At 38.3% G+C, this 25946-nt stretch overlaps 2 protein-coding genes across 2 annotated transcripts in view; one reads left to right on the forward strand and one right to left on the reverse strand.

The window, feature by feature from the left end:
• Positions 1–482: 482 nt before the first annotated feature.
• Polr3I (RNA polymerase III subunit I) lies at positions 483–9258 on the forward strand. Its single transcript, XM_089250760.1, has 6 exons — positions 483–564; positions 2678–2714; positions 4272–4403; positions 7506–7600; positions 8174–8231; positions 9058–9258. Exons 1-6 carry the CDS (start codon positions 557–559, stop codon positions 9184–9186), a joined length of 459 nt encoding a protein of 152 aa, XP_089106886.1. The 5' UTR covers positions 483–556; the 3' UTR covers positions 9187–9258.
• A 3750-nt stretch (positions 9259–13008) lies between these two features.
• The window catches only part of LOC149069277 (exonuclease GOR-like), a 94805-nt gene continuing 81867 nt past the window's right edge, over positions 13009–25946 (reverse strand). The window contains exons 3-4 of the mRNA XM_089250629.1: positions 20354–20485; positions 13009–14429 (exon numbers count right to left, since the gene is read on the reverse strand). Coding sequence (XP_089106755.1) covers positions 13222–14429; positions 20354–20485 — 1340 coding nt within the window. The 3' untranslated portion in view covers positions 13009–13221. The remainder of the gene's footprint in view (positions 14430–20353; positions 20486–25946) is intronic.

The following is a 25946-nucleotide window of genomic DNA, read 5'->3' on the forward strand; positions in this document are numbered from 1 at the left end:
GGGAACAACCGGGACACTTTTGCCAAAAAGTCGGGACAACCGAAAAAACAGAAAATACCGGGACTGTCTCGGGAAATACGGGGCGTATGGTCACTCTAGTCATTCCATTCTCCCCCTTTTTTTTTTCTTTTCCATGAATTGCATTTTAATTCGCTGCGATTCGCAGTCACCAAATTTACCACACATTGGGAATTTTTTGATCATTTTTGTCACAATCGGCAACTTAACACACCTTTATCATTATTTTTAGTGAAAATTGGCAATTTATTGAAAAACCTGGAGTCTCATTTTACTATAGAAGAAATATGGTCAGCTTACTAAAATGAACCTAGAAGGTTTGAAATCCATTAAAAAATCGTTGAATAACTAGAAACGATTTTAAATTGTTCGTGAATCTTAGTTTGTTCAGTAATTGAATCAATATTTTATGGAGAAAGATTTTTTTTTTTTCAATGATTTTTTTTAGTTTTATGACGGAGAGACCAGTATACAGATTTGTCCTATAATTAAAGTTTTTGTTTACAAATATTGCGGCTGTCTTTCCGTTTTATTCAAAATGGAAGTGTAAGTGTTTTTTATATTTAAATGAATGTGACGTTTGTGGCCCAAATATTTTGTGAGACCAAGGGCCAAGACTCAGTGTGGGGGGGGGGGCTGACAGGGCTCTAGCCCGGAGCCCAGGATAACTGGAGACACCCAGGCTTCTTGTTTTTTTTACTATAAATTCACTGAGGCATGTGAAAAATCTGGCTTATTGTCTAAAGATCCCGATCTAGGAGCCGTAGGTCCCTTATATCAATTTTATATACATAATTCACAATGTGAAGAAGGAAAATATTTGAGGGCAATTCCGAGTCTAGATCATTGCCAAGGGTCCCTATGTGGAGTTCATGAGTCTAGAAAGAAAAGATAAACTCTACGTGACTGTCATTTAAATTATATTTTGACAGGATCCGATTTTGATAAGAAGGAGCAAAGCAGGAGTTAGCGCGCCCTCTCCATGACTGGAACCGGTTGGTTAAATGTCAGTGTTGTTCCAGTTTTGAGGTATCTAAAATTACAGGACTCTGGGCAAATGCTCCAGTTACCTATGCAGAAATTGGATCCTAGACATATACCAGTTGAAGAAATACAATGAAACCTCTGAAAAAACAGCTTCAAGGAACCTGTGATTAATAGAGGTTGTTTTAGATCAGTGTTTCCCCCAAAGTTGCAATATCACCCTTCCCAAAGCAATGAAATGTTCCATTGGGGGGGGGGGGGGCAGTAGGAGCTACAGGTATAACATAGAATCCTATGGGTTAGCTTGGTGTTCGGGATGTAATGAGGAAAAAAATTCTGAAGATGATGATTGGAGGAATCATCATAGAAGAGGGCTGTGTTGATTTGGGCATACGCTGGTCCGGCCCATCCAGTAATTGGACGTTTTTAAGCTGGTTTTCTTTGAACATAGAAAAGGATAAAATGGCACTGCATGTGTATTTGCAGAAGTTTATGTTATTTAATCTTCTGTCAAGCACAATTGTCGAGGTAATGTAAGTTTGGGCACGATGTGCTTGATGAGCATGTATTCAAAAAACATGATAAACACCTTATTAATATTAAGTTCATTCATACAACTGCCAAATGATGAACGTCATTATTGAACGGGGGGGGGGGGGGTCAATGGAAGAAAAAAACAAAATTTTCTGTAAAACACCATGCATTGTCAAATACATGGTTTTGACAGAAAACCAGTCGAACAAATTTTAATGCGGCGGGGGAAGGTGATAAAATGACAGCACTGTGCCTGCCATATCGAATGCACCTGACGGAAGAAAATTAGTGAGAACCTCAAGAAAATTTTTCCTGTCACCTGTCAGTAAACAAGAGAAATACATGTGCATGGGTATCATAGACCCAACTTGCATATTAGAGGGTTAAAGTAGACCTACATGAATTTCAGAATGTTGTGCAATGGGCTGTAATAAGCCTAGCTGATCACTTTGGTGGCCACCCAAGTTTGGTAAGGTTTTAGGTCAGTGTTTCCCAAAGTGGGCAATATCGCCTCCTCGTGGGCGATGGAAGGGTCCAAGGGGGCGATAGAACCTACTGATTTAACATAGGATCCTATGGGTTTACTTCAGTTGGGGGGGGGGGCGATGAGAGGAAAAAATTTCTGATGAAGGGGGAGATGGAACAAAAAGTTTGGGAGACTATGCTTTAGGTGAACTCCCTGCTACGTATTGAAACCTGACGGAACGAGTGACAGCTATTCTAATAGTGCCAGTGCCATCTAGGAAAGTAGAGGGAACAGAAAATGTGAAGGCTGTGCCCATTAGATCATTTGCGTCTGCCGGAGGTTTAGCTATTTCAACCACCTTCCAGTAATCCGTCGTTTTTGATAATCTGCCACATCCGCCTGGTTTGATATGCGCTGGATTAGCAAGAGTCTACTTTATATTGTTATTGTCATTTCTGTCATCATTTGTATGTCAAAAGCATATTGTTTTCCTTTTCTTAAATAAAAAAATTGAAATTTATTTTGTTTAAAAAGTTGGTCGGATTTAAAATATTTTCCTTTGTATTTGATCAAAATAACGTTTTTATTTATTTAAAAAATAAATAAAATTCCTGTTGCATATAAGTTACTTTCAAATTGGTGAACATTTACACTGTTTTGTATTGTTTTTCACAGATTAAATGATCATGCTGCATTGCTATCGAATTATGAGGTAAGTAGAATTCTGATACTCTAACCTAGTTCATTCTTCATTAACTTGATGGCATTGACTCACTGATATATACATTTTTTTTCAATGTTTCACAGAGCCGCCACCGCCTAATGTGCATGCAACTGCATTCAGTAAAGTTTGATATAGTTTGCAAAATTGTCGTAAGTGAAAAAAGGAGAAGAAACAGAATGTCATACACTTTTAATCTATGGCCCGCCGGTTGAATTTTGCAAAAACTAATTGGCACATTTCCTAATCACTAAAAAGATGCATAACATATTTACAGATCATTTGAGTAACCTGCAGCATAGTTCTAGAACACTTAAGTTGAACTGCAGCCAGTGTCGTCTTTATGCATGGAGCCCACCCAGGCACCTCAAGAGAAGAGGGGCCTCACAAAAATGAGATCTGGTTGAAATTTTCTAGAATTTACCTGGTAGGGCCCCAGAAAAACCACTTGGCCCGGGGCCCATGATGCTCTTAAGACGGCCGTGACTGCAGCACATCTGAAGATCACAACGGCTGACATATATACATAGGTGTATGTAGAATTTTCTCGGGGGGGGGGTTTCCTGCAAAATGTCTCAGCTTGGGGGGCGGTGTTAGAACCCCAAACCCCCCTTCGCGTACGGCAATGCATATATATATATATAGATCACTTGACTGAGTCGTGATTTACAGATCACTTAAGTGACCTGTGGTGTAGCACAGTTCCAGATCACTAAAAAAAACTGCCACACATTTACAGATCATTTAGTGTCCTGCACCACATGTACACACCGCTTAGTGTCCTGCGACACATTTACGTATCACTTGAGTGAACTGCAGCACAGCTTCATATCACTTAATCACCCCCCCCCCTCCCCGACACATTTAAAGACAGCTTAAGTAACCATTGGCACCTTTCCAGATCACTTAATGATTAATCACGCTACTGACAACATGTTTCCACATCAATGAAGTGGCCCCACACTCTGCTAAGTATTGCACACCTTTGCACTGTATCATTGTTTCCCAAAGTGGGAGATGGAATTGTTCGGGGGAGCAATAGAAGCCACGAGTATTACATAAGATCCTATGGGTGCACTTGAGTCGGGGGGAGGCAATGAGAGAAAAATAGTTCTGAAGAAGGGGGCGTGGAACAAAAAGTTTGGGAAGATATGCACTATACCATAGTGGTGACATAGAAAATTGCATGATTTGACAATTTACCCTCTTTGCTTCGATACTGCAGTACCAAACGATAGTAGTTGAGATGGTGTGTTAATGAGACTGCTGGCTTCAATACACAATGATTATACAGAAAAAAACTATTTATTTAGATAAACAAAAATTATATAATGCACATATTTTCCAAGATACGTGTAGTGTGTGTTATTCTGACCTTGACAGAGCCAGCAGAAGTCCTGAAATCTGATGTTTCGTCAAACTTTTTGAAATATCACAAACCATTAACTCCTTTACATTACAAACTGTATGTAAGAACTATTATTAGCTGAAGTTTCTTAGGCTTTTTTCTCCCCATGCGCTAATCATGGATAATTACAAATGCTACAGGTATTCAAGTTACTGACTGACCTGAAACAAGATAAAACTGGATCGCAAAGTTTTCTTCAAAGGCTGAGTCAGAGGAAGAAACATACTTCCGATGAAAAAGGTCTGCAGAATCTGAACACAATTGTGTACGAGGTAATTTTTCCTCTATGATTATCTAGATGTATTTCAGATAACAAACTGAAGTACAGCAGAACCTCACTATAACGAACTTTGCTTATAACGGACAACTAAAAAAAACTATAAGCTTGATTAAAAAACATTTTTAAGCAATCGATTTAAGCATTGATCGTTGTTTTGTTTTGAGTAAGCATGAATATGCTGCATGGCTCATAACGCTTAAGATTAATACAGTGTATGTTACTGCTAAAGCCTGAAGTGTATGTGTGTTGGGCCAACTGGGCAGGCGAATGTCCAAAATCGGCACTTTTGCCAGACTTATATATCGCCACTGTGGTGGCGAGTGGTCATAGTGATGGGCTCGCATCGTGAGGATCCGGGTTCAAATCCCACCATCACCGCAGTGGTCAGCTGAAGTTGGTTTTCTGCGGTTCCCAACTTCATGGCGCAAATTCGAGCCGATCTCCCTGTTAAAAAGTCCCACCGCAGAGAGCAACAGGCCTACAATGGTGTCATTATTCATTCATTACACTTCACTCACTATGAGTTGAGAAATAACTCATATTTAAAAAAAAATTGATTGCACTACACATAGCAAGCATTACACAGAAAGAAACCTCATGGAAAGTTCACTATACGTACACACTCATTCCAACATGTACCAATTCGTTAGAAGTTCCGCAGAGGAATATGGAAGAGGTGCATGTCTGGTTTAGTAGTAGTAGACCTTATATATCAATCCCTATATATTGATGCCTATGATTCGGGGTCATCACCGCGCTGGAATATATATATATATATTTTCAATAACTACCCCCATTTTTACCATAATTAATATGGTTAATTATGGCAACCATAGCAATCAAAGGAATCTGAATATCGATATCTCAGTGATCCATATATAGGGATTGACACATAGGGGCCGGCCAAAGCCCAGCAAAAGCCAGAAATTGGGATATTGGCCAGATCTTTGCAAGCTGGCCAACTTTGAGCTTTAGCAGTAACAGATATATACGTACACATCTTTTTTAATTCCCCCTATGTTGAATGATGTTTTTTATTTAATATGCATATTAAACACTTTCCATAGCTAACTGCTGTACTTTCATTCATAGACGCCGGAACTTAGTGGCTGAGGCCCTCTGCAATAAATTTTTTAAGGAAGCAGAGGCCCCAATAATTTAGGAAAAAACAATGCAATGTACCCTTCCTTCTCCTGTGTACATGCTTGAGTCCCGTATATACAGGACAAACAGCTGTGAAATGGGAATTCCACAGCTTTAATTAAGCATTTTTTGAAGCAGAAACAGGCAGAGATGGATAACTTGAAGTTCAATGGGGGCAATCGAAATACCTAGCATCCTTTAAAAAAAGAAAAAATATATATTTATTTTTACGTTTCTTTAAATCTAGATTTGTTTATTTCATGAGTATCGCAGGAAGTCGCCATATTGGTGAACTTAGACACGGTTTGCATGTCCCTCAAAGAAAGGGAGATATCACGTGATCCAAAAAAGCCTCATTGAAGAAAACCCGGGCAACGCCGGGTATTATAGCTAGTGTGATATATAAATTAAAATAAAGTAGGACCTCTCTCAAATCTGGACTCCTCGGGACCTAGGTGTTTCCGAATTATGGATTCCATCCACTTTCGTTTATTTCCCCAAGTTTCCATATTTTGAGTAGTATAGTAATGTACCTCTTTGAGCACTTTGATTCATATTTTCCTCATAGAAAAAAATAAAGAAATATATACACACACATACCATTACTACTCATCCATAAAAAAGCATCCTTCAAACATTTCTTTTAGTCATTGCTCGTATACAGAAAAAAAACTGAAATATGTATACATATTTTGTCTCTGAAGATCATGAATGGTACATTTTACAAATTGGAAATTTGATTCAGTTTTCTGGTGTTCCATATTCTAGCTTTTCTAAAAGTTCAACTTCCTCGTATACACATAACGTGTCATATTTTCGATTTTAGCTTGCACCTTCCACATCACTTATTTTTGGTATTTTTAAAATCTCTCAGACCCGAAGATGATGTTACACTCCACTATTACTATGAAGGTTATCACTATTACTACAGCTGGTTGATACGAAGGGGTAAATCCAGCACAGAAAACTCAAACTGCCTTGCTTATAATTGAACACACGTCCTCTCACTTGCTGGGGGGAGCACACTGGATCACAAAATGAACGAATCCATTTTCCTTAGAGCTCTGATTGGGGCCGTACATAAACAGCTAGACCTAACTAAGGCCAAAGCTCACAATTTCTGACGCTACCACCAGATGGGGACCAGGTCTGGCTGACTATGTATGGCCCTGTTCAGCACACACGAGCTCTAAGTAAAAAGGATTTGTTGGCTTTGTGGTCTAATGCACTTACCTGGCAAGTGAGAGGGCATGGGTTTGATTCCCAACAAGGCCACAGTTGCAATTTCATTCCTAAATTTATCTTTGCATCAGCCACCTGCCGAAACATTTCATAATTCACGTAGATAGTCTCATTAGAAAATAATAGAGCCTGGACAAGTTGTAAAAAACTAAAGGAAACTATACAGCACAGAGAAATGGAATGAAAGAAGAAAATTATTTTGATCAAAGCTGACCTTTTTGACTAATCGCATTCATTGAGGCATACAGTTGCCATTGTTGTTTCTCAGAATCCTGAAAATTGCTGAGGATACCACCAGTAAGTGGTAAGAAAAGAAATACAATGGCCAATGTCAATAATGCTGAAACAGAATTTCGGTAGAGGAAAAAAAATTCAGCTGAAGCGTCTGGATTATGGCTAACTGGATTTGGGAGGTACTACTGTATGAACTATGAACTCTCAGCTTGTGTACAACCCCGATTTTTGAAACAATTTTAATATCCGGTGTAATACATTGTCCTATAAATCAAATTAACTATAAGTTGAAGTGATGTCAGTTTCTGGAAGCACTTCAACATATCAAAGGTCACGTGTGAGAGCTCTTTATTGAATTGTAATTTTCTATTTGTAGTGATTCGTCGATTGTAGGTTAAAAAATCGTGAATGATTCTTTTTTGTCATTTTAACCTTGAATCGTTAATTCACTTAAAAAAATTCTATTCTGTTAAAGACCATGGAGTATCTGGAGCAAACACCCTGTGCAACCCAGAGTCCTGAAGCCATTCAGTCATTTCTGAAGGCGATGATGCCATATCAGCTCACAAAGTAAGTTTTGTTTGAATTTGTACCTCCACCAATTGTATTGATAAATATCGTTTAATATATATATGGTCGTTATAACCCCGATTATGTTTAACACAGTAATCTATCCGAACTTGATAATCAGTATCACAACATCTATCATTTGTCTTCAAAATCAACATCTGCAGGAGAATCAAAATGTGAAAATGAAACAAGCTGGTTTTTAAAAGTATCCGGAAAATTATGCCCTAGGTACATTTTGTCTCTGGAAATTTCATCTGCCCTGACTGTATGGTACAGTGAATGACTGTATGAGTGACCAAGTGGTGACTCATGGTCACTCACTTGGTCTGGTGAAATTTACTAGTGAGAAAACATGCCAAGGGCGATATTTCCGTAAACTGTTTTTAAATTTGTTGAAGATTACTGATGAAAATTCCTTGAAACGCAATGTGTAAGGTTGAATTTAGTGTTTGAATTTTATTTTTGTTTATATAGCTGTTTAAAATGGTTTAAGTCTTTATAACTAATCGACATCACTGTTTACACCAAGCTCAAGAGAATAGGCTTTTCCTATTATTATTTGTATACTTTCAGGCCTGAAAAGTTGCAGCTCATCAACCTCAGGCCAACAACATTAGTCGAAATTCAACTGGTAAGTAAAATATTTATAACGAAGAAATTATATGATTAAGTGATAGCACTGTTTAATATCAAGGATATTCTTTTTTAACATTTACGATAATCATTGCAATGAATCATACTATGTATTATTTTTTAGTATCACTACAGTAGAACCCCCATTGGCCTACCTTAATTTGTCCAGACTTCTCTGTTAATCAACATCAGTTTCTTCAGTGATGAAGAAAGTTTCGCTCAAGTAGGAAATTCTCTTTTCCCATGAAAATAAGACCTAATCATTGCCAGTGATTTTGAGTGTTTCAAAATTTGTATATTACCGGAATGTGTAATTGTAACAGACATGTAGACAGTTTTGTGCATCCATTGCTTTGCAAGTTTATTGCAACATTATTTCTTGCTGCTCCAGCCAAGAAATTTATCGAAAAATCCTTTTTGTCATTATTAATAACGTTATGTATTGCTTTTAGGAAAATTTTGGACTTCAACGATAATTTCCTCATTGCTGAGAGAAAAAATTAACACAGAAAATCCAAGTTAGCTAACAGAGTTTCAGATGCAAGGGGTTGTGGATAGTTATTTCACAGTGCTAAATTTGCTTCAGCAGGCATACAGTTGACGCTCAATTTTAGGAACCAATCTTCTGATCCCCAATAATATACTATTCTGTTGAGTCTTCCCTATTTACGAACTTTAAATTTTACGAATTGATTTTTCAAGTCCTTACTGGTTCGTAAAACCGAGTGGCGGATGCATTGTAACAAATTTATGCAATTCACGTGATTGCCACGTTTCATGTAATCATATTTTGTGTGTTATGCTGAGACTCGGTTTTTTTTCAGTTGATAGAAGATGGCGAAGAGAGGCTGACTGAAGAGCAAATGCAAGAGATCCTTGATATTGTTTCAAAAGTGCTGCCACCTCCACCTTCTACCAGTGATGTAGAGAGCACTGAGCCCATGGAGAATTGAAACGCTAAGACCTTTGTTTCTGATCATTATTTTTCTTGCTGTTTGTAAATAAACTTCATGTTTTTTCACAGATTGTGATGTGCAGAATTAATATTTATGAAAATAATATACACTAAAACCTCAGTATGCAAGCCTGATTCATTCTGCGAATGTGCTTGTAATCCAAAACACTTCCTGTTGGGAAGCTTTGATTCAATATAGGAATGATGTGAACTGAAATGAATCGTTCTGTACCTGTCTTCCTTATGCTAGCCATTATACTTTTCAAAGATAAGTCCGGGTTGATTTATTTGAAATTACTGTCAGCAGCAGATTTATGGTTTTGCCACCTGTGGGCTACACAATTGTATCTCCCTTCTCCCATTTTAGTCAATTTTCTTGACCACTCTTTCCTACTCCACTTTGTAATCCCCACTTGCATTAACACCCAGACATAGTTTGGGATAGATTATGAAAGATTCTAAGTAGGGAAAAGTAGCCACATATTTGACATTATCAGATGTTAATTTCTGTTAAGTAATCTCCTATTGAGCTCAGCTGACGGCAGTTATTTTCCCGTTTTCTTTATCCTTGAAGAATTATTTGCGTTATTTATAATTTGTAAAAGATTTTAAAATTCATTTTTTTATGTTAATGCGCATGTCAAAGAATCCACTGCATTTTTTTTTAAATCGTTGACTCAAACATATGAATTCAATTATAATTTATACAGTAGAGCATCAGTTATCCGAATACCCATGAACCAAAACCTCGGTTAACTGAAAGTGTTCTAGTTAGCCAATTCACTGTCTTGAGACATCGATAAAGTGGTTAGAACAACAAGAAGAATGTGATGCTGTGCAATTTGCTGTCTTTAAAAGATTTGTGAGATTTAACATTAAAAAAAAAAAAAGAGTCTCAGGACTCATTTTGGATTTCTTTTCCTCAACTTTAGGCCTGCTTTAATGGCTATGTAAAACTAGTCTAGCCAGTTATTTGGAAGACGTGTGATGCAAAATGTATATAGTTTTGTGTTTAATATTGCTCCTATGACGCTGGTACAATTTTTTTTCCGTGAATGGTAGATCCGAAAAATTAGTTATCCAATTGTTTCGGATAATCGATGCTCTACTGTATACATAAATTTCATCTGAACAATTGCGCATTGAAAATTTTTACATCTCCATACAAACATAATTGCAATAAAACTATTACTTTCATTTGTCTTGGGCCAATCAGTAACGAATAGGCCTAGGGAAACGATTTCGAAACACTCAAGGTTCATTAACAAACATTTTGGATAACTTGATATTTCAATCCAGAACAGAATTTTCCAGTTTGAAAGAGATTCATGATTTTTATGATGCAAAATCATTTGCGCCATTCAATATCATGTCATTTCGTGATGTTCATGACCAATGAACTTCACGAAAAAACAACCTGATATTTCATCAAGTATCACGTTATTTCTTGTTTATTGTTCCTGGTCATTGAATGACTTTGTTTTCACTGACGTGTCAGAGAAAATGACTATTTTAACGTCATATTTGACATCGGACAACCACTTGTTCTTAAAAATAAGAGGTGATTAGTGCATCTACTTGATATCAGAGAGCAGGGGGCTACAGAATAAATCTGCATAGCACTGTTTGACATGAGAGAGGTGGTGAAAGATTCTAAATAGCCTAACTTTGGGGTCCGGTCTGAGGAAGCGTGTAGGACTTTAAGGCTTATCAGGTTGGCAAACTAAGAAAGGAGGACGCCTATTCATGCAGCCACTTTATCCCAATTTCCCCAATAGATGAGAAAAAAAATCCTCCAAAATATTTAAAATTACGGAAGCCCTTAGGACAAAAAGGCGAATTTTCCGAAACGTAGGATGACGAAGGAATAACAGGCAGAAATGAACCAAACTTTTACTAACTTACTGTGTCGCCATCTCCGTATTATAAATAGAACTACAGATGTCTCAGGCTTCGATATCTACTCATAGATGGCAGCACCATACAAATTTGAATTTCAGTGGTTGTAACTCGTGGGAAATTGAGAGTTCAAACAAAAGAATTATCGAAAAAATATATGAATGCAAAACAATGCTTTTCTAGTGTAAAATACTTGCCTGCATATTTCCACCGATAGATGGCAGTACAATTTCCCAAATGTGTGGGAAAAATTTAGTAAAAAGGGAAATTTTGCTTGACGAGGTTACCATCACTGCATTGACACTGTTTTCCTTAACAGCATAATTTTATCAATAGGTGGAAATGATACCGAACGATATTAATCTTTCCTGTAGGAAAAGCATTGTTTCAACACATCCGATTCTTACTTTCAAAGAATCTAAATATTGTTTTTGTACTTTCAGTTAAATATTACTGAAGAAAACAAACATTCCAGTTCGACTAAATATAGACATGCAACCTACCCCGCCCTTCCATGCTGGACATGATGTATGCGGGAATGCATTTGAATATGAGGGGTCCCCCGCCCCAGAAGCATGCCTTGCAACAAAAAAAAAAACATGGTTTAGACAACACATGGATTTTCAAGAATATCAATGTATTGACCGCGTCTGAATTTTTCCTCACTCTAACACTATCATTGGCGTACACGCGGGGGTGGGCGTGCAAAGTGATAAAACTCAATGAGAAAAAAGGGATTCAAGGATACCTATACAATTTTTAACATTCGTGGATCTAGGGCGATGTGCCAGGAGGAATGGTGTATCCATATTTTACGCGTCTCAGACTAATTTCTGCTGCTTCCAGTGACTTTTTTTTTTTAACGGAAACACTCGAATTTGCACTTTAAAGCTGAAAGGCATTGCAAACCATCTTCAGTTAAACGATCACGGACAATATCGGGGTTTCGCGATGGAAAGCCCGATCAGGGGTCGATAGTTTAAGTATAGTGGAATAAAACACGCTCTTTCGTGGCTAGCAGGAACAAAAATTTTTTTGGCGTCCTTTCCGAAATTCCGGGCATACTGAAGCGAAATTCGCTATTTGGCGCAGAAAAATGCGAAAATACGCTATTGGAGCAGGATGGCGCAAGATATTAGTTTTGGCGCAGAGTTCCCACCCCTGAATTTTCCCCATATTATTCGGTTCTTGAAAGGAACAATCGATACCGAATCCGCTCCCGATTCTTCCTCCATACATCATTTCGTGTCTATCAAACTTGCAGCTTAATATGGTCTGCTCAACCTGTTGACAAACCACGTCACCATCCAGGGTGTTCCATCGACAGAGGTACAAACATTAAGGGAAAGTAGAGAACAACAACAGGATTGAGAATTGCATATCCGAAAACGGTATCGCACGCCACTAGGTACCGACGTTCATGACAAGGCTGAAGGAGGAATGCGACTTTTTAACCTCGAAGCTCCCTGTTCATATACCGTTGCAGTGCCGTCTTAACGCATGGACCCACCTGGGGGCTTCAGGAAAAACACTTGGCTCGGGACCCATGATGCCCTTCACCGTTGCATGCTCCTTCTACGGCTCGAATTAGGGAAAATCATAATTCCCCTCCAGCGTACGATATTTCCCATTGTTTGGGTCACCATGTCCTGAAAAAAAAAAGGTCAAAAACATTTTTTTTGGATTTTTCTTTTCTCGGGTAAAAACATTTTTGGCTCCTCAAAAATTGTTCTACCGCCAAGATTTTTTTTCCTGCAATTTTGTCAAGCCCTGCAGTAAATAGCAGTGCGGAACCCACAGCACACAGTGGCCAGACAGTTCTGAAAGAAACATTTTCTAGCTCATGCAAGGTTAAAGCAATAGGAAAAAACCATGATATAATTAAAAAGATCCATAAACTTGAAAGAAGTTACAATGGAAATAATAAAAAGAAAATTTATTAAAATCGTCATCTATACAAGTAACTGATTTTGCAGTGCTGAAAATCTTGCAGCACAATTTGTCTTGAAAATAATAATAAAAAAAAAAGAAATGTGCGATTTCATCTAATGCTGACAATGGTGAAAAAGAAGACTGTACAAAAAATTACATAAAAAAAATATATACAAAGAGATGAGCCATCGATTACACGCGCTCAGCATAGCGCGCAAGGCGACCCCACGGGAGGGACGAAGTAATTGAAATGGCACGGAGTGAAATTGGGACTCGTGAAGGCACTCATGGCCCACTGTTGCGGCATCGGCGAAATGTTAAATGGTATGATGTTGCTGTTGTGCTGAATGGGCGGCGGCTGCATGTGACTGTCCAATTCTATTTTCCACAACATGAGTTCCATGCAAGCTCGTGCGTCCTCGACGCTGTCGTGGCCGCACTTACCATGCTGAATGCTCTGTTTTAAATAGCTGGCTGCGAGCGTCTTTAATGACCTCTTGTACGGTAGTCCATATGTATGAGGGAACACGACTGATGTATCCACGATGGTATTATGAATGAGATGAAGGGCCCTGAGATCATTTTCCAGGCCGTGACCAATGAGAATTGTCCTGGCATTAAGCAGTTTGAGAAGAAACACTTGTACATCTGCGAGGGTGGTCTTCACATCTTTTAGATCATTCGCGGTGATGCCACTGTACGCTGTGTTGTAATCTATGACTGGGTTCTCTGGCAACACGTACGAATCATAGACCGTAAGACCATCCGTTCCTACAACACTGATTCTTGTGACCTCGAGTCCCTGGACGGTATAACACATTTCACAGTCCAACGCATATATCTTGTCAGAATGACTGTTACCTTGTCTTTTCTCTCTCGTCTTAACGAAGGTGGTGTTGGTGAGAGCTATCTGCCCACTGACGTGGCACTTGCCCGTTGTACAACCAAAACTTTCGTAGCTTCCACAGCACGAGTAAGCGCCAGCACCCGACACACCATTCATGGACAACCTCTTGCCGCTGTGGTAACAGCAATCGGTGTCAGCTTCATACAGGCCGTCATCGGATACTGTAAACTTCTGTGAGCACCTGCTGCAAAGACGCTGGTTGGGGTTTTGAAGATCACATGCGTATCTGTACAAACCGCCAAACACTACTTTGCCTGGGCTGTCTGGACATTCCAGAGGGAAGCCGTTATCTTCCAGTTGTCTTGGGTGGAGAGAATATTGGAACAGTCTATCATACAGTTCAAGTTGGTCGAGTTGGAGTTTTGTGAATATTGGTAACGTCTCATAGAATTTCACAGGCTTGTTTTGGCAGATTTGTGCTTCTGGAGGAGTGTTTTTACGATACTTCCTTTTGACGAACGTTCCCTTGCGATGTTTTTCTGAATCTTCTGTTTTCTGTTGATCTGCGGGGAAAAAATTTTTTTTTAACACACCACAACTTTTTGTAACGTAGAAAAAAGTCTCTAACTCACAAATGATTTTTAAGTTGAAAACATGGTTCATTTCAAGGCAAAAATAAAATTGCAGCACATCACACATGAGAACAAGGACACATTAATAGAAAATTAGACCAGTGGTTCCCAACTTTTTTTTGACTTGCGGAGCCCTTTTCAATATATAGTTTCTACAGTGGAGCCCGGTTTGACTCGAGGAGCCCTTTCTTCGTGTAAAATTCCTTATGATGGAACCCTGTAGGTCTTTTTTTTCTATTTATCAAATTTACCGATTTATTTTATTTTTCTCAAGTCGCCACCGGTTGAGAACCACTGCTATAAACTCATTATTAAGAGTTGGCCCTGCTTAATCGGTTACCAAAATTCTGGAAGCAAATCTCCCATGCTTACGCATTAACGGAACCCGACCCAAAAAAATACAGTAATTTTTCAACAAAAAGTCACCAACTTTTTAATTGTCATGTTGATAATATGCTGATAACAGAACAGGATATCAGGATACACAGATGAGAAATATCTGTGGCAACCCTAATGGCTAGATATTGTAATAGGTTGCTGTACCATATTTGTTAATATCCTTTGTCAGGACAACTTTGACCTTCAAAACAAACTATTATGAATGGTTAGGGATCAAACCCAGTGATATTAATGGGAGAAACTGTTAGTAGCTAATCACCTATCTAATAATCAGGCTAAAATTCTATAATAAAGTAATAAAGGCAGTCCACGAATTGTAAACGTTGCAAAACCGGGGGGGGGGGGGGGTTGGTGTTAAGGCTCCCAGCTCTCACCATAGCGAATATATTTATATTGATTCACAAGAAATAGATCATGTTGTGGTCATGATGAACAATAATTATTCCCCTCACCCCCAAAATTTAAGAGGAAAAACTATATGAGTGACGTCACATGGAGCTAATCCCATACAACTACCATTATGTAGTGAAATAGCACACGTTGGCAATTCGAACCTGATGGCATAGTGGTAGTTGGCTGAAGTTTGTTTTCTGCAATTTCCCAACTTTGAGGCACGAATGTCAGCTCGGATCTTCCATTTGAAAAAATCTCCCCACAGAGAACGATCTCAGGCTTACAACATTAAAAAGATTGATGAATGAGACAACCAAAAACCAGCCAATTTGTCTGCTTCTTCAGAATTTGGAAGACATTACTTTACAAGCAACACATAACAAGCATTCCAAAGAAACTTTACGTTAGGTACATGTTGGAATATGTTGTGAAGCTATCTGTTAGAAATACCACAGAGCAGTGGTTCTTGAATTTGTTTTCCACCCGTGGGTGCCTCTTTCCCCTGTTCAGTGATACCTGCAAGCTCCGCAGAGTTGTTTAACAAAGAATATTTAAAAAAAAACAACTTTCTTTGCCTGTTACAAAAAGGTTGTTAAAGACGGACAAGGGTGACAGAACCCCCTGCTGTAGAGGGATATAAATGAGGTGCAAGAGTGGTTAGTTAGTAGTCAGTATATAAACAGTGTTTAAGAGAATAAACAGAGTTTTAAGAATTTCTAATAGCTTTACTACCTAGCTGCTATGTAGTTGTGTGGGCATTGTGCTGGACTCTCATCCTGAGAATCCAAGTTCAAACCCTGTTGATGGCATAGTGGTGGTTGGCTGAAGTTCGTTTAGTGGTTTTCCAGCTCCAAGACACAAATGCAAGCTGGTCTCGCGTATGAAAAAGCCTCTCTGCAGAGAGTAGGCTGACCTACGACATGATACTGATACAACAAGAAAAGACATGGCAGCACAAACATGAAACTAATGCATCTGCACAACATAAATTGGTACCTCATTGTATTAGCGTGTTGTGCTTATATTTGATATTGTCGTGAACACATGACTCAGGAAAAACAAAAAATTCAGTCAAGTGTCAGAAATTTCATCAGTTTAATCAAAAAAAATGTTAATTTAATTTTTTTAGTTTCATTCTGGAATTAATCAAGAAAAAAGTCAAATTAAATATTAGCCATTGCCAAAAAGACATTAAACAATGAGTAAAATAATTCAAAGAAATTAGTTATTGAATAACAGGGTACATTGATTTAAATCACGATTTTTTTAAATCATTGATTTAAATCACGATTTTTTTAAATCATTGATTTAAATCAAAAATTTAAATTTTGGTGGTTCTTTACATAATTTCAATGATATTGAAGTAAAGGTAACCTGGTATGGCATGCATGTCGCTGATATGTGGTAAAGTTCTTGATTAAAATATAGATCTTTGGGGTAAATATAGACTTGAACTTAATCCCTAGGTACAGAAAGTAAATTTTTCTAAAAAAAAAATAAAAATAAAAATCTATTTCTAGATTTTGTGCATGGAAAAAATTAAAAACATAGGGAGCTAAACTCGGATATAACTGCACTAAGTATTTCCAATGCATTCTAATATGGTGCTAGGGTTCCCCCTGATTATACAAAAACTCCCTTTTTTAGGTTCACCATAAAAAAAAGGAGTCTTGAATTCTATACCTTAATTGCTAGATGTTGTACCAACATAAATATCATTGGGCTTTCGACTTTACTTTTCAATATTAAAATTTTGAGTTTGCTAGTTCTTTGTAACAGAACCCACACATTATATCTGTGAAAGAATAAAAATGTGCATACTATTAAGCAACATCATGCAAGTCACAAACACATCCATTAATTTTGTAAGAAACAATTTTGTCAATAAAATTTGTTTCATTTAATTCACGCTGGATGACTCTTTGGTTGTGCATTGAATGAATAGACACTATGTGCGATACTGAATTGCCACCACTCAGTTTATTGGGGGGGGGGGGGGGGAAGCTCATGGCTAAAACACTTCTCTATAAAAAAAAGTTAATCCATGAAGTTAATTTGAGCTCGATGATCTTTCATGTTACATAAACAGGTTTTTGGTGTTCATATTTTATGCTTTTAGTTTTTCTATTTTTATTCATTAATGCTTATTTAAATTTGTGCAATTAGGAGAAAAAAAGCAGTTAGATGATATGAAAATATGCATTCTTAATGATCAACAAAATTTGTTTTAATTAATAAGCAGTCAGTTAATTTCAATTAAAAAAATCTAATTTTAAAAAATCCGTATTTTTTCATACCGTATTATTTATATAATCAATTACAGAAAAACCCACCGAATTTTCTGGCATATAAAATAACATTATGCAAGGAGATACAGGCAGGTAAGTCGCCTTGCTCTGGGGATGCGGGAAGGGAAAAAGGTTGGGAATCACTGGTTTACAACATTTGAGTCTATGGAGCTCATAGCTTTCTTCCTCAGAAATGTAATGCATGGGTGTATAGCTTTTCAAAACCCTTATTTAATATACACAGACAGAGAGCAAAAACAAGTATGGACAGGAGAAGACAGACATTATGCAAGGACATGGCTGGCCACCTCCTGGGAGCCACCTAGATTATGTGAAGGAACTGTTAATTTAAAAAAAATTCCACAACGTTGTTTAACCCTTTAACTGCTCCTCGTCATGAATAGATGTCCAGTATCTTGCTGAATCATTTTCTGATGATTTTCAATACAGGAAAAGTTCTTGTGCATATAGAAAGGTATACTTCAAGGATAACCTCAGTTGAGATCCCCCCCATGTAGTACAATGAAAATTGCAATTAATGAACTACATAACCTCCCACTAATGATTAGAACTGATTGGGTGTTCATGTATCTCACACACAGTAAGTAATGAACCAAAAACTATTTTTCTATTTAATCCTTTCAGGACCAAAAGGACTTTCAGTGAAGGACTAGAGATGTAAAATAATCTTTCGGAGAATATTCTCTGGTAGGACTACTATTATAAATAACTTGAGAATATTCTTATAAGTTCTTGATGAGAATATTCTCCCGTTATTTATAATATAGTTGCATATAATATCTTTGAGAATATTCTCTGGAAGGACTACTTTCATAAATTACTGGGGGCCGTCCGTTATAAAAAATAAGAATTATTCTGTTACCGAAATCTTTCCAGAGAGTATTATCAATATATCTAATAACGTGTTATAATAAATAATCTCGATAAATAACTTGAGAATAATTATTATTCTCGATAAGAATATTCTCTAGTAATTTATAATAGTACTTTCAGAGAATATCAAAGATATTCTGTCTTCCATCTCTCTTCCCGTCAAGAAGATGGGCATATTGAAGTTTGGAGACCACAATATTAACATTTGAAAGCAAGAAAATTAAACCAACAAGGCTGAATCACACAGCTTTTAAAGAAATGCAAGTGATGTAGAATTTAAGTGTATGTGCATTGAACAAAAGTTCTGTATCTTAGAATGAAGGTGATTATATAAGAATAGCTTCCTTTATCAATCAACTTCGGTTTAATTCTTTTGTTTTGAACTTATTTCTGAAAATTTATCTAATTTTAAAATAATTTGAGGTTCCAATCTAAAAGGTTTCTAAAATCTTTTTAACTTTTAAAACCTGGAGAATATTCTCGAACTAAACTATGTCATTGGGGGTGATTATACCAAAAATTATTTTGCTGTAAATGTTCCAGGCAATGAAAACTGATTTATATTTCACAATATATACAAAATTAGTAAAAAAATTTAAATTTAAAAGAAAAATGAATATTTTCAATTTCCCAATTTTTACATCCAGGAGAATACTCTCACTTCACATCTCTATAAAGGACAGATTATGTTTAATCTGTGGAAGAAAGCCATCACCAACTAAATTTAATGTAAAGGAAGGTTTTCTGGGTATTATGCTGACGTGAACACGAGTAGTCATCTTGTCTGTGCTCAACTCTTCTTTCTCTGATTGAAATGATTCTTCTTCCAAATGATTTTTCCGAGGCCCCCCCCCCCACTTCTCTTGAGTTAAGACAGCACTGCACCTCAACATAATACCCAGAAAATGTCAGTTTATTGTCTGTACATTTTGAATATTTTAGCCACTATGGTTTAAAGAGATAAAATTGGTGAAAATAAAGTTAAAGAGTGACCCACTTTTTAGGGTCAATTTTTGAATTGTTCTAATAGCGGGCCAGTCCTATTGCAATTATAAATTGTGCTAGAGATGTTTTGTGAACAATCTAAATGCTATTGATGCACATTAAACCATACCTTTCCATTTCAAAAGCTTTTCTCTGGGCAGATATTTGGGCCATTTCAAAAGGGAAAAAAACTAGCCATAATTTCTAACATACCGAAATATGTTAGGGGAATCCTTTTCATTTGGGGATATCAAATAACAGTTGCTGTTGAATCTTGATCAAGACATGGCTTGCCCTTTGTATGCTATTGCAATAGAGAAATATACAAGAAGGTGTGTTCAGGAGATAAAGTTTTGTACTAGAAGTTAAGAGAGAGAAGTTGCTAGCAACAATTATCAAATGTAAAACGCATATGGTGATAAGTGTTCATCTCAGTCCAATGTGTTTTTATGGTTTGGGAAATTTTGAACTGGGCATTCCTGTATTAGTCAAACAAACAGGAATATTGAAGCTGTCTAAACTGTGTTGACTGCTGTCGAGTGAATCCACTAGTGCCAGAAGCCAACATTAAAGACATATAGTCATTGATTCAACAATATCAAGACTACCCAAGATTACACGATGAGAGAGCTACAAGACGACATTAGAATTCCAGCGACATTAGAATTCCAGCGCCACTCTAGAGCAGCTGCAGGATCACACCAACCTATGTGGATTATTGTATAAGGGGGTCAGTTGTCTAAAATGATCAGTAATAAAAATAATTTACAATAGTTTCTTACTTTTATGTGCTTAGTTATAAAACTTTTTAGCCAGACTATATCATATTGGTTAGGAAAGTGTTAGAACCAATTTGTTTTGACCATTTAACACACAAAAAGCGGGGGGTGGACTTACTTTCCATTTTTTCCGGAACAAGTTGTTCATTGACCTGTACAGGAGGTATATTCGCCCCACGGTTCTTCTTTTTCTTGTACGATTTCCTGCGATACTTCCGCGGACTGGATGGCTTGTCCGAGGGAGTTGTGTCTGGAAAATTTAGAGGGAAAAAACAATAAGACATCATGAAAAATCACACCACTACTCTTGAAATTCAAAAATTAAATCAAACACTCGATATACGGAATAATCGGTTCAAGACGTTCCCCTACAAACAAAAAACAAGCGCAAATCCATCTAGAAATGAGCGCACATTTTAAAGTATACTCACAGTAAACCATGACGTATTTTTTCGACGACGCGTGGTTAATCTATAACTAAATTTGTGGATCGCGTATCGGAAGGAGGCGAAATTCATCAAGAAAATACTTTTTCTTGAAACAGCGGAAAAGAGGCGAGTCGTCGCGGCTGCCTCACTGACCCATCGGACAAAACGATTCGATTCGGACGCCGCAAACTAACGTTTGAGACATCCATGGCAACGGCAACAAAAGGGTTCCGTCGCACTCTGCAATAATAATCCGACAATGTGTAATCATTGTATGCGTGGCCCTGACGTATTATTTATGACACCGCTTCACAAGTCGAAAAAAATTAGCCACCAGTCGAACTTTGGGAGCCAAAAATTCTCTCCCCCCCCCCCCCCCACCGATAAGAACGATCAAAATATTTTTTCCCGATAAGGATCTCTTGACGTAAATTGTCGAGTTCTAGAATGAGTTTGACGGCTCGAGAGAAAATCGGTGAATTCTAGGGGGGGAAAGGCACCAAGTCCCGGAAAAATTCTTTTCAGTGAAAGTTGGTGGAAGAGGTTGCATAAATTTTTCCTCATCTCACCGGGGCAGGACAGTATGAACAGCATCAAGGAACCCCCCCCCCAGACTTTTACGAGTCCCCTCAAACTGTTAATACCCCTGCCTGCCAATTAAGATGCTTACTCTCGAAAATTTTAACCAGATTTCATTTCCTTGCAGCCAGAGTGGCCAATGCGTTAAGACGGTAGTACAGCAGGGGGCGTATGCAAGATTGATCTTTGGATTAGGATATTAATCAAATTAAAATGATTAAGACAGCATCTAATATTTTCTTTTTCGATGTTTTCAATCATTTCACAAAAGACGTTTTAAAATATTTTTAAGCGTTTTGTGGGGAGGGATAGGGGTGCTCCTTGCATACGCCTCTGGCCCTCAGACTCGCCACGGCAACTTGGGATTTGTCAAGCCCTGGTTAAAATGTCACATATGCGTGTTACAGAAGTGCTGCTATTTTGCTTCCGTATTCGAAGAGAAAGTGGCATATGCCTGAACTACTGTGTTATACTGTTGGAGACTATATAGATCCTAATCAAATAATTCCATCCAATATTAAACCTTTCAGACATTTTACATTTTTTTATGGCAATGAGCTAGAATCATCCAAAGCTATAGCAGTTAATCACCTCGATGAGAGGATACTTGCTCTTCGAACGAGTGGGGGAGGGGGCGATCCACCTCCGCCAATACCGATAATACAATATTCTCACTAAATGGGTGGGGGGGGGGGGGTGTCCATCTGTATCCCCTTTATGATTTCCGCATTTTGGCCAAAAAAAGAATATTTACTCCAGCAGAATCGCTATTTTCAATAATAAAAGAATAAGAACTTTATCACATGAGAACAAATTTGCTGTAGCCATTCGAAACTTGTGTCCATTGATGACGCCAAATTTTAAAGGGCTAATTAACTGACAAGCAAAATCAAAATTCCGCGGCACACCGGTCGGGAACCACACTCAAATCAGCGAACAACAGAGGGCAGCAGCAACGACGGTAGCCAACAGAAATAGAATTCGCAATAGTCACTTTTTTTTTTTAAACTCTTTGGTTACTTAGCCAGGAAGTAAACAAACAATGCGACACGTACCCACGCTCAACAGGTGTGCTACGCGAATGAGCATACATTGTACATTACACACACATAAACATCATCATTCCAGGAAGCTGCTCACTACTTTCGACAAACATCCATCCAGATCAGCGGGGGAAAGAGACGCACCGAACCAACCGTAAAACATTTTCTACTGCGCGGATAAATTCTGATGAACATCACCCATCATTCAGAATGGAAGGGGGGAGGGGGGGGGGGAGAAACTCCGCGGGTCCGATCACGCATGTCGCAAGCTCTACCATGTTGAGCAGCCTTTTCTCCCTACAACCAACAACAAATTATTTTCATCTCTCTACGCAAGTGCATAACAACAATCACAAGGATGGAGGGAGGAGAAGAAAAAAAAACCCGTAAATAAACATTATTCCCAGTCACTTGCGAAACTTTCAGTCCGATCAGAATCATTTTCCGCATTATCAGACCATCCCAGAGAGAGAAGACGCATCGCCATTTCGCAACGCCAACGAAACCTCTACACAAAATAGAGGCACGTCAGATGCAAATCACTTCTCAATTACATTCGAATTCTAAGGGGGGAAAAGGCACCAATTTTCGAGCCGTCAAACCCATTCTAGAACTCGGCAATTTACGTCAAGAGATCCTTATCGAAAGGACCACCACTGATTTCCGTCAAGTGTCTCAGCGAGACGAATTCCAAGGCGCAGTAACACTATTTCCTATACATGTGCCAATACGCATTAAAACAAATAGATATATATTCAAGAGGAAATGTTTAGGCCTTCTCTGCTTCATCCCAGAGCCCCCAGACACGCGGCAAGACAGAAAATTCAAGTAGTACAAAAAAACAAACACAGACCAGACAGTCAAAATTCTATTGTCGTCTCGGTCTCAGACAAAACACGCGAGGCAAGGGAGCTCCCCCTCGAGTCGAGACACCCAGAATAGCTGTGCAACAAAAACACGCCCGTAATAGCTCCTAAGAAATATATTTACCTACAAGTCTGCACATTTTATAAACGATAAAAGAAAATAAACTCAATTTTTTTTTCAAAATTAGCACCAAAACCGAGGACACCTCTCCCCCAGTCGCACAAAAAACCAAGCATCCCTTGGATAAATAACCCTTGCCAGACGCTGGGTCCCAAAAATGTTTGGGGTCCCTTTTTCCATAATAATATTTTGGGAGGAGGAGGGGTTCGGCATCCGAAAATCCAAAACAAGAATGCTGAAAAATACCCACACAAAAAATATACATTTTATATATATATATAAACACAAAAGTAAAATTAACATAAAAATCAAATTTAAAATTTATTAAACGAAAATAATCTGAGGACTCGAAGATTTAAAATTGGTGAACTGTAAAAAAGAAAAACGCTTGAAATAAATACTTCAAGAATTGATGAAAATCTTCAATAATTTGTTCGACCTCCCCATTTGAATGGGGGCTCTCTGGGTTTCCTTAGTCCGCAACTAACAAAAATTTAATTGGCCACAGATCAGGCGGATCTCGTACCCCAAGACCAGCAAGGGCGCTGAATTTAGCCTTCTGTTTTGACCACTCGCTTAACATAATAGGTTGGTTTTGGTACCTCAATACGTGCTTGCTCAGGTTAACTAAGTAACTAACCGCAGCCCCGTAAGCGATCACCCCCCCCCCCTCTACAAGGGTGGGACTGCTAGAAATTGTCACGGAAATCCCCGGGCTAGAGCCGTACTTCATTATTATAAATTACTAGAGAACCCGTAAAAAGCCTGGCCTGGGGGTTCATCAAAGATCCCACCCTATAGGCCCTGCTGCAGTATATGGGTGGGGGGGGGGGCATATAGCTCCCAGAAGAGAGGCTGACAAGGGGCCAAAGCGATCCAAAAAGGTTTTTTTTTCGCGGCTCCAAACATTTTGCGGGCGATGTGGAGGCACTCTCCGCACCTGTCCAAGTCCCACTCTGGGTCCACCTTTTCAGAACCAAGACATAAATGCGTATGAATAATAAATCGAAGTGATCCAGAATACATAACCCACACACACAAAATAAAGGTGGGCGAAATCTGCTCGACACTGCCCATAAAACTAGCGTGGGCGAGATATCGAAGATAAAATAAACCCCCACCACAGTTCATATAAGTAAAAGGCATCCCAGGAGACAATTTTTATCGGACATTTACTTGCGCGATAAGAACATCACAACGGCAAAATTATTGGAAATCGGAGGACCCCCAATAACCAGCTATTTCGTAGGACAACATAAATAAAAAACAATCTAACTGAACTCGGAAGCAGGATCATATTGGTCATGATCAAAACCACCACCAGCAAATCGTTAGCATAAGAGAATTGCCACCCAGAGACACAAACGCCCACGTCACTATTGCTCTCGCTGGCTGTGACTCACCTTCGCGGAAAGCATTGGCTGACGCCATCCTCGATACCTTCTCACGCAACTCTCGCTCGCTCGCCACAGGACACAAGAAAAAAAAAAAAAAAAAGACATGAATTCACCTCACAGAATAGATAAAATTCTTTTAGCGTTTTATATTCTAACAAGGATTAGCCATGCAAGCGATGTTGGGGATGCTGAACATTCGCGACCTTGGCATCATTCGCCAATAATAAAATGAGAAAAATTCTTTTCCCATTCATCCCCCCATCATTCATTCCTCACGGATGTATTTTCTACTCATTCATAACATTTCTCTCTGACATCATAAATAATAGACATTCTTCAATTGACAAACTGCCAGAAAAAGACCCATCAGAATAGCTGACAAGGTACAATCGATCGCTCTCGAGTCCAGTGAAATGGACAGATGGAGCTATTACATCAAGCGCATAGCACGTTAGCTCATCATACATGTTTGAATCATCGAATACAGCGGTTTTCAACATGTTTTGACTCGCGGAGCCCCCTTTGGTAAAAACATATCTAATGAATAAATAAGAAATAGGCCTACAGGGCTCCGTCAAAGTTACTGATTTTTTATCATTTAAAAATACAATTATTTTTTCTCAAATTTACTGTACTCCATGGGCGGAGATACAGGGGGGGGGGGGCATTGCTCCCCCTTACCCAGCGTCAAAAGGTGGAGTCGACTGATCTAATGTATAAATGTATATATGAATTGACATCGTCCCCCCCCCCCCAAGACTTCTCCGGCTATGCTGTACCTCCTTCCCTCCCTCAAGCGGCCGCGGAGCACCATGGAATATATTGTGATTTGTGATGACCCTATTTCATTCAGGAAAATACGGAAACTGGGATCGTTATTCCGTAAAATACGGGACATAACCAATTATTGTTTAAAAAAAAAAAAAAACAGTAAGCATAACCACAAATCACCGATCCTAATCAAAACTGCTGAAAAATTTGCGGGGAAAACGTTAAACTTCACAAATACCAGAGATGAATATTTATATTATGAAAACACTGTATTACGACTTTAGTAATTAAAACAAATTCAAATAAATATCATTAAAAACCGGTCAAATGTATAAATAAAAAAAATCGAAACAATGGAAATTACAGGTATGTCCCGTAGTGGTCCGTCAAATTGTTTGACATTTTACTGATTTGTTTTCAGAATGGTTGAGAAACGCTACTCTAATACGTACAGTGTTTCCCAAAGTAGGCAATATCGACCTTCCCCCCGGGGGCAGTAGAAGCTA

The sequence above is a fragment of the Pholcus phalangioides genome, unplaced genomic scaffold (genome assembly GCF_987345545.1).
Source record: "Pholcus phalangioides strain wild (caught in Gottingen) unplaced genomic scaffold, Ppha-v1.0 ptg000024l_1, whole genome shotgun sequence".
Classification (NCBI taxonomy): domain Eukaryota; kingdom Metazoa; phylum Arthropoda; class Arachnida; order Araneae; family Pholcidae; genus Pholcus; species Pholcus phalangioides.